Below are 14,164 nucleotides of genomic sequence, written 5' to 3' on the forward strand. Positions count from 1 at the left end.
TTTTATACATTCAACACATACTTGAAAGTCGGTTAAATCTAAGGGATTAAGGATTCTTTCATCAACAAGCCTCTGAATTCTCTGTTTAGAGATATGTCCTAAACGCTTGTGCCATAAGATGGCAGAATCCTCATTTAATTTTCGCTTAGTACCTTTAGCAACAGAGTGCAAAATTTCATTATCTAATGTAATAGTCTCAAGCATGTATGGTTTATCAATTAAAGAACCAGTGCCAACCAATTTCGAATTTAGATAGAAACCAACTTTATTGTTTCCAAAAGAACAATTATAACCAAATTTGTCCAAACATGAAACAGAAATCAAATTCCGTCTAAATGACGGTGCAACAAAAGTTTCAACTAAATCCAAATAAACACCAGTTTTTAATAAAATTCTAAAGGTCACAATAGCTTGAACTCTAACTTTAGTGCCATCGCCCACATATATAAATCTTTCATTATCATTTGGCGGTCGGCTCCACATGCAACCCTGCATAGACATACTTATGTGAGCAGTAGCACCAGAATCTACCCACCAAGTATTCATAGGTACAGAAGCTAAATTAGCTTCAGAACAAACAAAAATGAGAGTCTTACCATGTTTCTCTCGCCAAGCAGCATACTTAGGACACTCTTTCTTCATGTGTCCTGCTTTCTTGCAAAAGTAGCAGGTGAATTCCTTATCCTGCTTCTTATGCATTTTCTGCTTTGGCCCTTTTTCTGCAGTTTACTTAGCTCTCTTCCTCTTCTTATCCTGAGAGGTTGATGCCAAGTGAGCACTCTCTATCTTATCTTGCTTTAGTCGTTCTTCCTCTTGCACAAGATGTGACATGAGCTCATTAAGAGTCCATTTATCCTTCTGAGTGTTATAACTCACCACAAATTGTCCGAATTGTGCAGGAAGTGATATGAGAATCAAGTGAATGAGCAAGTCTTCCGAAAGCTCTAACTTTAGTTCCTTGAGTTTCCCATTGAGATTAGACATTCCCATGATGTACTCCCTTATGTTCCCCTTTTCTTTATACCTCATGGTGACGAGTTTCATCAAAGTGTTACTCGCTTCCGCTTTTTCATTTTTAGCAAAAAATTGCTCAATTTCAGTGAGGAACTTCTTAGCATCAGTGCTCTCAGTGATAGAGCCCCTAAATCTGCTCGGAATAGAGCGTTTCATGATCATTAGACACATGCGATTAGAGCGATCCCACCTCTCAATTTTATCCGTATTTGGGTTTTCCGCAGTGGAAATGGGTCGCTCAATCCGAAGTGCTTGGTCCAAATCCATGCAACCGAGAACAATTTCCACACTCTCTTTCCACATGGCATAATTCGTCCCAGTCAGAGTAGAAATACCATCAATTTGAGCAGATACATTATAGCATTAGCAACTGTATATTAAACAAAACAAATAACATGCTTAGCAACTATGTCATATCGGAGGAAAATACGTGCATGTATGACATAAAAAATTCGAAACATTGGTGGGCTCATTAACAAGATACCTAACACAACATCACTATTTAGTCTTTGGACTAAAATATTAACTTGTAAGTAGTACTCTCAACGTAGTAATCAAATATTGAAAATAAATCCTGTCAAACAATACCCTTCCTTTGGGCCGGTCATTGCTCACATGGAAAACTTTACAATAATCACATATTTATTACCACATGTATATTAATTATCCGGCCAAATAACAATTTTCCTTTGGGCCAATCACTATTCGCATAAATAACAAATATACTCATCTTTATACCTTAAAACAAATTAATTGTCACAACAGGGGTTACTTTGGCAACGATATTATGTCAATCAATTTATTTTAAAATACAAGACAATTAAATGCAAACATAATAAAACAGTTTGGACAATCTACATTTAATCTCAATGGGAAATATTACTTATTTCTTAATAGCCCAACTAACAAACAAAATCCTCCGAAAACCATAACATAATCTTTATTGAACGAAAGAAATTATCTTAAACAAAAAAAACTTCTTTTCCATTCACAACAACGAATAATAATAATAATAAAATATAACAATTGTCATGGTAGTAATCTATTTCACCCAAAAAAAAAGACACGTTTATATGGATATCACAAAATATATATAAACAATTTATACAATATATGGCTGTCAAACTTGAGTTCTAGAGAAACGAAAAACAATAATAATCACGAATCTAAAGAACAATAAACGGCGGCAGAAATCTCAAACCATTGATATCCAAAAAAATCATCCATCGAAATTGTTTCACACGATTACTCTAATCCAAAAGTTTTTTTTTTTTTATTATTCATTCGAATCATTGGCGACAGAATAAAAAAAACTTTTTAAATCCCCATAGCAAAACGATTCACCTTACGAAATAATTATACCACAAAAAAAAAAACTAATTATTTCTAATAATTCAATATGTGAAAACGTGGTTCTGATACCACTTGTTGGAAAAACAAAGATTATCACAATGAATTATTAAGAACATACGAATAAGAATACACGTACCCGTCTCCATTAGTTAGGCTTGAGTATGAAACGTAGATCCGAAATTATGGCTTTCCTCAACGCAAAATCCTTGATGTCCTTCCAATGGGGAGAGAATGAACGTATTGATTTTGGTGTGTGGGAACCATAACCCTAGTCGTCTTTATATAGAGTTGTAATTAGGGTTCCCATTAAACCCTAATTATAACCTAATGGGCTTCCTCTCATTAAGTCCATACCAAATTGGGTTCTAATGGGCTATCTTTAATTAATCACATAATTAGCCCATTACTTAAATAGCGTAATATAATTATATAATAATATGTAAGCCCATAATTATTATTGGATTTATAAATAAATCCCAACACTGTCAACAGTGTTATCGGAGACTATCAATTTAGAAAATGAAGCTGGTGAATCAACTCCACACAAGAAAAGTGAAAAAACTGAAGGTATTTGACACTGCTATTTAATTTTGCTGCAAAGACGTATATCAAAGAACATGGGTGAAATTTATCGTCTATTCGAGAATCGATTTAGGTTGCCTATATAGTGGCCATAATTAGCCCAACGGTTGCGGTCACGTACACGCACTTTGGTCATGTTAGAATAGGGAGCAAAGTCGATCGCAATACCGATTCGGCCCAATCTCTCTTACAATAAATTCGTATGTGGATCATGAAATATTAGCCATTTTTTTCTGTCTAATGAAATCTAACTTAATCTTGAAATGTAGTGGTTGTACATTCAGGATTTAATTCTAACAAATTATTTGGTTCACTGAAATGGGTTTTGTTTTCATAATTGGGCCATGACAACTATTTTGAAGATAAAGGCCGAGTCACGACAAAAGCCCATTTAAAGTCATATGTACTATGTAGAGAGCTAGAGACGATCAAATGGACCTACCCCAGCCCAAACTGACTTGGACCGGCCCAACTAGGATCGAGCGGGATTAAGGATGGCCGGGCCAGGTCTTACGGTCCCTGGCCTTAACAGATCCGGCCATAACCGGTCTTGGTCCCGGTCAAAAAAGGTGAGCCCGGTTAAGCTTTATTGTAACCGGTTACGGGCCGCCGGTCCGGTCATTAAAAAAAATATTTTTTAATTTTTAAAGATATTTATTTTTAATACATTATAAAATTTGTAATTTGGTCACTCAAATACACTTTAAAAATGCGTTTTATTATAATTAAAACCGAGTATTGTGAATGTTTTTTGCGTATTGTAAGTTGATATGTAAATCTTTCAACTATGACACTTTTTTAAAAGACTAAAAAACGGTCATAAATGGTACAAATATAATGGCTATATTTTTAAAATGGCTACTTTTTTAAAAACCGGGCCAGGCCGGTCTCGTAACCAATCCCGGTCCCGCGAAACACCCCAAATGCATTACAAGTCCCAAATTTCAATCCTATTACCGCTCCTGGGCCGGTCCGATCCTTGGCCAATCCCGGTTCCGGTCCTCTAGCGGTCCCGGGCCGGACCGATTTAGCCATCACTAAGCGGGATTGGTTTGGAACCGTCGCTTAAGGACCGGTTATGATTTTAATATATATGATGAAATAGCCCAATTATACATGGGTATGGAAAATTTTAGAAAGTAATATATTTTTTTATCGGAGATGGCTGGGACTTCCATGTGTAAAAAGGCGTTTATCGGAGTGGTGTACGGGTTCTTCTGGATTATTTGGAACTTGCGCAACCGTAAAATTTTCCTAGCTCGCTCTCAAAATTCGGCTACTTTTCTCGCAGGCCAGCTTCAGGCGTACTCTTTTTTCTGGTTTAAAAATAGGGTGCCGAAAGGTGTTTTGGTGAATAGTTGGATAGAGTGGTGTAATTCCCTCATGTCTTTTTTTTGCCTGTACTCTCTATTTGCTAACGTCTTGCTATTTTTTTTATGATATTTCGCCTTTCTTTGCTGGTAAAAAAAAAAATATATTTTTTATAAAGTTAATAATAATATATCAAATAAAGGGAGTTTATAGCATCCACGATAAAGGTCATTGTTAAGGTTTTTGTTATGATTTTTTATAGCAATGTTAACTGTAGTATATAAGTATTTGTCCAGTTACATGTTCTAATCAGAACTCATGTGGTTAAACAAGAACTGGGGTTCTTGTCTAAATTCATTTTTTGTAAATTTTTTTATTGTTTCTAATCATTTTATTTTGTTTGAATAAAGTTATAAAACATATAAGTTATAACTGATGTAAACAAAATACTAATTAATGATTATAAAATACATCTACAAATAAAGTTACATTTTATAAATAAAAAATGAAAAGTGAGGTTTTTAATTAAAAACCTCTATTGTGAAGTTTTATTGAGATTCTTATTTTATTCATGTGGTAAAATTGAAAATTTACCTTATTTCAGTTTTCGTACTCGTTAAAACTTATTATATGCTAATGAATCATTGACACCATCTCTTTTACTAAATCTCCAAGATCCTAATCAGGTTTAGGAGCATGGCCTTTGAGTTTACACTCTAGCGATGGCCAAACACTCCCAGCGTGGACTGCCCAGGATCGACTGGGAATAGGGACCTATATCGATTGAGACCGATAAAGACAGGTTACCCTTCCAAAAAAAATCAAGGCTTGAAATGGAGCCAGTTATGTAAAAGGACTGATTTTTTTCAAGTAAATGTTATATTTACCAAGTAAATGTTATATTTACATACTTCTACAAGTTAAAATACAAAAATCAAGTAACTTGTATAACATTTTTGTGTAAAAAAGATCTAAAAAATGATCTTCGATAAGATTGGGTCAGGTCGTGGACCAGGCTCAGAAGAGGGTAATAATGACTATAACTTTCCGACCCAGTTACAAGCCACCTTCTTAGGAATAGGGCCTCCGGCCCGATATTGAGTTTTTGCTATCTTTAGCCCCACCATCTTCAAACAGTTTCACTAGTGCTTCAAAATGTGGCCAACCATTCTTAAGTATATAATATCTATTTATAATAAATACTCATACACACTCCTCAACTTTTGTTGTGGTTTGAACTCACGACCACTAAAAAGGCTAGGATTGACTGTAATTCAAAATACTGCTAGGCCAATGTCCCTTTGGTAAAAAAAGTATCCAACCTTGAAAGGGCACAAGAAAAGTCGATGAATATTGACAAAATAAGATCTATAAGCATTTATTACTACATTCAATTTGACTGGTTTTTCTTTTATTACTAGATTTTTTGAACAGAAACATCAACAATCTTATTGGATGCTCTAAAACACTCTCACAGAAATGTCTATTTCACCGAGTCTCTCTCCGAGACAATGATCATATCGTGTTACTGTTCTCACGAGAAGTATGATGTCGATTATTTGTTCAGATTTGTCTAAAACTGATCCTTATTACCAATTCTGATAAATATCTGAAAAAATACGATTAAATTAGAATATAATTTAGTGGTTTACAAAGTATAAAACTTGTTTTTATGTTTATAATCTTGATTAAGCCATCAATGTGTTGGTTTGATTAGCTTAAGACAAGCACCCTTGTCTTGTGCTTATCTTTGCCATTGCTTACACACCTACATGGTCAACCCTTATAATCCTTAGACCTTACTCATTTAAATTTTATTTATAAATATAAAAAAATATATTAATAATAAATAGGATAATAAATTGGGATTTTAGTATTTTTGGTTGTTTAAAATTTTAATTTACGTTCTTGTATTTTTGAAATTACAGTATATTGTTATTTCTGTTCTTGAGATAATTCATTATCATTAAGTACTGAGGATGAAAAACACAGCAACAAATAGTTTGAGGACGAAACCCATAATTTTAAAAAGATAAAAACGAAAATAGAAATTTCCGATAAACCATAAATACAAAAAAAGGCAATTTACTCTAAATAGTTTGATAAGAAAAATATTGGAAAATCACATTTTTATAAGACATTTTTTTGTTGTTGATTAACCTGGATATCCAACCTGTTATGTGAGCCGACTAATCCTAGGGCGACCACCTGCTTTGCAAATAGTCTGGAGTCACCACATTTGAACCTCTATGGCTACAAGGGGATTTTTATTCCTCCTTGGATTTAAACTTGAGACATCGTGGTACTTTTGACCTTTGGAGCCAAACTCAAACCAATCAGGCACAACCCTTTCAAATAGTGTCGTAAAAAATAGATATTACGAAACTTTTGTTTAAAAACGTCCCAAAATACTTGTTAAAACGCCTAAAATCATCCTATAACCTATTATAACATGTTTAAATCAATCGTTTTTTGATCTGTTTATATAAACTTAAACCATACAAAATATTTTATGGGTATGATTAGAATTTTTAAATATTATTATAAAATCAATTTTATTATAATATTTCCTAAATATGATTTTGTATGTATACTTACAATGAAGTATAGGTGGGTCAAATATTTGTTGTAAAGATTTGGCTTATATATGGTCTTGATTTGTGAACTAGGTCAAAAGTCAACCTTTGATGAAAGAATACATCTTATCTCACAAATGGACGGTCTAGATTTGTTTAAAAAATAGATTACTTAGATTTTCTAATTACTTCATATGAGAACATGAAGAGGGAATAAGGGATTAAATAAATAAGTCACTTGCTTTTATGGCAAAGTTGCATGTGCATATATGATTGGGCTGAATGTGGTAAGCTCTTCTATATAATCCCTTATTCCCTCTTCATGTTTTCATGACACAAACACACACACACAATACACACACATACTCAAAAAGAATGGCACAAATGAATCTCTCATTGTTGGTCCTCTTTTTTACCTTTTTAGGTTTTTTGGGCACCATCGAATCACGTTCACGTGCAAGGTCGTATCTTGAGGCACAGTGTCGATCAACTTTATACTCGGATCTTTGTGTTAGAACCCTGCTACCATATACCAGCAAAAGAGTAGTACCAAGCCCACAAAAAATAGCTCAAGTTTCACTAGCCACATGTCTATCCAAAGCTCGAGTCACGAAGGCTTATGTGGATGTGATAGCAGAACAATTCAAGAAAACGAAGAATCTCGGAGAGTACCATGCCGTGAAAGACTGTTTGCAGCAAATCAACAACGGAGTCAACCAAATTACTCAATCTGTCAAGGAATTACGACAAATGGGGACGGATGGGGAGGAGAAGTTTGTGTGGCATGAGAGTAACGTGCAAAGTTGGGTCAGTGCTGCCCTGACGGACACCACAACATGTATTGACGGAATTTTGGGGGATGAGATTGGGAGTAGGGAGAAACGTATGATTAAAGCAAGGTTTTTGAACGTGAAACAACTCGCTAGCAATTCTCTAGCGTTGTTCAATCGTTTTACAGCAAAGCATCGTGCTTCTCGAGCCGTCAGGAATCCTTAGATTTCGTTATTAACCGTAGGCTCTTACGTATATAATTAAAATTGAAATATGTTGTTATATTTAATTAATTTGTGGTATTTGTTAATTGCTTATAATTTATTATATATTGAAGCTATAATTGTGATGTAATATGTGAATATGAAGTTTTGAGAAAGTTATAAATTGCTTTTGGAAAATTACTTCATAATCAAAGTCTTTATCTATTAATTAAATATATTAACCAAAATTAGCATATTTTGCATTTATTACTATTTACTATGAATAAATAATTATTTTAGCTTAAGATTTTAGGGAAAAGTTTATAAAACCCAACGAGTTATTACATTTGCATGATGAAGTTTATTAACTATTTTTTTAATGAAAAAATCATTAAATTTTTTCGAATGATTAAGGGGCCGTTTATTAAACACTTACATGGTAAGTACTTATCGGATAAATTTTCTCATCAGATGAACACGAGAAGGATCAAGATCAAGAATCTTATCGGGTAAGAGCGATGAGAATGATGGAGAGTCTTACCCGGTAAGTGAGGATGACGACTCTTACCCAGGTAAACGCTTACCCACTAAATTGTTGCATTCGATATGTTTTAATATACGAAAATCTTACACATCAAATAAATCATAGTGCTGACTCCTATCGGTAAGTGCTGACTCCTATCGGTAAGTGCTTACTAGGTAAGCAATTAGGTAAACGGCCCCTAAGTCTCTGGACAATTATTTTAATAAATAGACTATTGAACTTTTAAAAATTAGTTACTTACATTCTTTTAACAAAAAAAATTACGTGTAATCAATTAGAAAGATTTTAGAGTAAAAAAAACTTAAATTAGTTTTATCGTTTCGAAACCTGTACTCCCTTCATAACCCTCGCAAACAAACGATATTACTCCCCCTCGCCACTCCCTGTTGCCCCATTGTTGTCTGTTCTTCATATCGACTATCACACTGTTGGTCTCTGCCATGAAATTGAAAAAAAAACAAATAAGAATTTTTTTTACAAATCCGTCGGAAAGTTTAAAAATCTTATATTAAGAATTTTTTTTTTAAAAAAATAAAAGAAAATAATTAACTCTAGTTACCTTAAATTACCGACATAATTTAATTTTAAAAAAGTTAACCAAAAAATCCGCCAGTAATTTAATGGAGTTTGAGTTAATTATTATTTTTATTTTTATTGTCCGCCGAAAATCCAGCGAAAATAAAATTTTCTTTTTCAATTATTCAATGACGGATTTCTGGCGGATTACTGACGATAGTCAATGGAAGTTGACTTTTTTTAATATCCGTCGAAAATAGTCAGTTTTCTAGTAGTGTATGCAAAGTTGTGCAAATTACTTACATTTACGGACACAATCACCACTGTCCCCTCAACATGTTGTTATTGCATCTGAATGTTAATGGTAACCAATACTTAAGAGTGACATTAACACGAGAGTACTCATTGTCCACAATTACACCATAACAGAAACATTAGAAATTTCTCGATACAACTACATGGACTACTTTTTATCAATATCGATTAAACATGTATAAAGAACATTTAGTTAAATAATTGTATTCATGAATATGTTGATTTAAATGATTAATAACATCTCAAAGTTATTTTATCATTAATAGCATATTCTATTTTATAAAATCATAATTAATCAAAAAAATTAAAATTTAATACATCTTTAATAAAAATAATAAATATTTTAGATGTTAAAATTACAATATCTGTAGTACTAAAAGCCTACTTTAATTAATACATTATTAGATACAAAATAGAAAATAGAAAAATAAGATGAGTAATAGAGAAAATATCAAAAGGGTTGAAAATAATAAATCAAAAAAGTATAAGGTCTAAACTAAAATTATAATAAGGGTTAAAATTGGGCTAAGAGATTGGGCTATCGCCGGTATCAGTTGAAGTCAATAAAGAAGGAAAGCCTTCCCCCAATCCAACATTTTCCGGTGAAAAGAAGATAGATGACTGAGAGTCACGGGATTTTGAAAGCGCCGCATCCAGCTCAGCAGTTTCTTCAAAAGAGATGACAGATACAGAGCGATTACCACTTGTAGGCTCGTTTACCAACTGGGCCATGAGTTTGCTTTAACGAGTGCACGAGCAGAAGCGGAGACAGAATCACATGTTCAAATTTAAACCGTATAACACCTTGATTAATTAATCTAATTTATTAAAAGTTCTAAATAAACATGAAAATACTTTTCATAATAAAAACTACATCAGTGAAAAGCTTTGTCAAGATGATTAAATTGGCACAAATAGTAAATATTATAAATATAAATATCTTTTAATATTTTTATTAAGAATTCGAATAAGATTTCACAAATCCTGCATACGACGGATTGACGGTTAACTCGATGTAATTATGATGATTTTTTTGTAGCTTTAAGATGATTTTTACGGGAAAATCATCTATAAGATTGGATTAGATCGGTTGTCCAATGTTACTTAGATTGAATCTAATGCCAGAATTCAACATCTAATGAATGATTGGATCGGATCGCATCCACCTGAATCCATTAGATTTCAACTGATTAACATCCCCAGTTTGAGATATTTTGCGGTAAACAACATAAAGTAGGTTTTACACAATGAATCAAAACAAGATACGTTTTATTTTGATACAATTTGCATTTGGTTATAACTGGAAGAGTATCCGCGCAATGCAGCGAGACACATCTCGATTTTAATGTTTTATTTTATTATTTGTCTTTGTCGATGTTATAATACGATTTTTATGTGTTTTTAAGAAAGCATTAATGATTTTATTTTTGAATAAAGTTTAAATTTGAAGATATCATAAAAATTTGAAAAAAATATATCAATGTTAATATCAAATCAACTATTTAAAAGTTTTCATTTTTTATGTAATTTCTTTAATATATTTTTTCTATTATAATTTAATTGAAGTTTAATAAGAAAATAATTTATTTTTCGTTTAATAATATAACATTTTATAAAGATAATAATTAAGTATTCTGTTAAAAGTCAATGATTATCCTAATTATATTTTAGATTTTTTATATTTAAAATGAAATGTTTATCCTGTATTTTATTATGTCTATCTGCAGTTAGTTACACGAATTCAGATATGGAGCTTTAATAAGTTTTAATTATGCAAAATCTACTTGTAATCTTCAGTTTTAAGTAATATGCATTAGTAAACAGTACTTTACGCATAAAAAATGGTTTTTAAGAGTTTTTGTCAAATGTTTTATAATATAGTATAAATAAACTATTTAGTATACATCCAATTAATCCGAATAAACTATAAAATGGGAAAGTCAAAAATAGGAATTAGGAAACACGATCGATATTCTTGAATGTATGTATACATGGTTTTAACAACGTAAATTGTTCTTGTAGACAATTCTATTTATAAAATTAATGTCATTTCATACAGATAGATTTTGAACTTTTTGATGTTTCCAATTGCATATCTGAACTTCTTGATGGATTTATATAAATTCAGTAAGAAGTCTTATTCTAGCCGACAATCTTGAACAAAATACGTGATTAAAATTATCTGAGTTTTCATAATTATAACAGAAAAACAAAATAGCGGACCACCTAAACGTGCCTACTACCTCTCTATTTTATATGCCCAAAAAACAGTCATTGTTTCGATACAAAATTAGGCCCATTGGCCCCATTTACGGCCAAATCCCATTTTTATTTTCAATTAGTACAAAAGCATAGCCTAGTTTACATGGTCAACAACTTTAATCAGTAGATTTTATAACTTTAAGAATTTTTTCTATGACATCGATGTGTAAGTTTGTTAATTATTTCAACAAGATCAAATAATATTAAAGCGAATGTATTTTGTTCTAATTTTTATTTTGAAAGAATTAATTCTAAAAGCTTGATTTATCGAAATGTATTATGTGTCTTATGTAACTAAAAAACATACTATGAACCACAAGGGTGGTGTCTGATTGGTTTGAGCTTGGCTCCAAAGGTTAAAAGTGTCTGGAGGTCTCAAAATTCAAATCCAAGAAGAAACAAAAATCCACTTGTGGCCACGGAGGTTCAAATGCGATGACTCCGGGCTACCTGCAAAGTAGGTGGTCGCTCTGGGATTATTTTCAAATATTGGATTGATCCAATATAATCAAATGGAGAATCAACGATAATATCCAAAAGATGAGACTGATATTGGACTGGATAGAATTAGTTGTCCAATGTTAATTGATTGGATCAGATGTCAAAATCCAGCATCTACTAGATGATTGGATCAGATCAAATCAACATAAACCCATTGGATTTTAACCGATTGACACTTTAGTTTGAGGTACCGTGTTGCAAACAACAACAAGAAAATGGTTTCACAAAATATGTTTATTTTTTATTCAGTCTACATTTGTTTAATGATGGAAGGTTCTATTTATAAAATTAATGTAACTCCATACACATATATTTATGTTTAACGTGTTTCCAATTGCATAAAGTACTTTCCGATGGATTCACATGAATTCGGTCACCAGTGTCATTCGAGTCGACAATCTTAAATGTCATATATTACTAAAGTGAAACAATTTCATAGTTATTGTAAAAAAAAAAAAAAAGTGGACCACTTATATTTGTCTACTACTTCTCCAATTTTACATGCACATACATAAAACACACATCCATTGACACCAAATCCCACTTTTATTAACCACAAGGGTGGTGCCTGATTGGTTTGAGCTTGACTCCAAAGGTCAAAAGTACCATGAGGTCCCAGGTTCAAATCCAAGGAGGAATAAAAATCCCCTTGTGGCCACGGAGGTTCAAATGCGGTGACCCCGAGCTATCTGCAAAGCAGGTGGTCGCTCTGGAATTAGTCGGCTCGCATAGCGGGTTGAATATCCAGGTTAATAAAAAAAATCCCACTTTTATTTTCCATGAGGATAAAATCATAGGCCAGTTTACATAGTCATCGACCTTTGTCAGTCGATTTTACAACTTCAAGTTTTTCTATGGCATCGTTTGTAAGTTTGTTAACCATTTCAACAAGAGTAGATAGTATCAACATGAACCCGTTTTACGTTCTTATTTTTATTTTCGAAAAAAACCTAGTTTCAAAAGCTTCACTTCTTATTCTTCCTCCAACGATCTTCGTTTATTTTCTAGAACAATAGAAAGGTTCCGTCCTTGTCTTCTTCATGGCTCCATCATCGTTTTCTTCATGATAAACGCATTTGCGAAAGATGTAATCAGCCGATAAGGGAGCCAAGAATTGGGAAGCAGGAGGATGGAGTACATAAAGATATTGTTTTTAATTTTTTATAAGAAAAAGACAAAAATAGCCAAAAACGAAATTACCCTTGATTTAACTGAGTTAATGACCAAAACCAATTGAGCACTACAAGAACTGAATCAATAATAAACATACCATAGGGATCTTAGTCAGCATAAAAATCAAAACACAGGGACCAAATCCATAATTCGCTCATAATTTTAGAATATCAAATAATAATCCAACACGTGTGTCTTATCATTGATAATAATTTGTTGTTATTTACTTATTTATTTAATGATATAGATGGTTTGACTTTTGCATTAAAATGTCGGGTCCGATAAAAATAAGAGTCATGATGAAAATGTGAGAACAAAACGTTTATGCACATTCATATACTTTTATATACGTTTAACTACTTTTATTTGCCTATTTTTTTTTTTTTATCATCATGACCGTAACTTTGACAAAATCTTACATGTGAAAGTAATTAGATGTAGTTAAAGTTCGTGAAATTGTGTAACATCTCATCCCATATTTGCATAAAACACACATAATCCAAATAATATGAAATATAAATATTACACACTGGTCCCAAATATATACATTACTACTTACAAAAGTAGCTACAAACTTTTTCTTCTCAAATTACATGACGAACAAATTCACAGTTCATGTGTTTCACAGCTTCCACAAAATTCACGTTCATCAAATAAGCAGATATAAAACTATCACACTTCAATTTATATCTCCCCCCTTTCTTTTACCTTCCAGACGTGTTCGACTGTAATACACATTTTTGAAAACAAAATGAGGGTTAGACTATAAAGTCTAGTGAGTAATCCCTTGATAGCTTATTACATGGTGAAAACCATCAAAACACTTTTGGAAAATCAATCTTTGAAAAGTTATCATCTAAATAACAATTATTGCATCAAATTTTATTTTTGTCACATAATATAGATGAGACAACCAGCTCATGGCATCACAAGGATGAGACGACTCCCATCTCGTCGCATCAAGCAGATGCAATAAACATATCTAATCGTATACATGCGGTAAACACCACTTGTCGCACTACACTGATGCGATAAACACAACT

General features: G+C 32.4%; 2 protein-coding genes across 2 annotated transcripts; one reads left to right on the top strand and one right to left on the bottom strand.

The window, feature by feature from the left end:
* Positions 1–726: 726 nt before the first annotated feature.
* LOC112529078 lies at positions 727–1,317 on the bottom strand. The gene has a single exon (XM_025140153.1). The coding sequence runs from the start codon at positions 1,315–1,317 to the stop codon at positions 727–729; it is 591 nt and encodes a 196-aa protein (XP_024995921.1).
* A 5,857-nt stretch (positions 1,318–7,174) lies between these two features.
* Positions 7,175–7,885, top strand: LOC112529362 (pectinesterase inhibitor 9-like). The gene has a single exon (XM_025140623.1). It carries the CDS (start codon positions 7,212–7,214, stop codon positions 7,830–7,832), a length of 621 nt encoding a protein of 206 aa, XP_024996391.1. The 5' UTR covers positions 7,175–7,211; the 3' UTR covers positions 7,833–7,885.
* The last annotated feature ends 6,279 nt before the right edge of the window (positions 7,886–14,164 follow it).

Source organism: Cynara cardunculus (genome assembly GCF_001531365.2).
Source record: "Cynara cardunculus var. scolymus isolate 2C chromosome LG 16, CcrdV1, whole genome shotgun sequence".
NCBI lineage: Eukaryota > Viridiplantae > Streptophyta > Magnoliopsida > Asterales > Asteraceae > Cynara > Cynara cardunculus.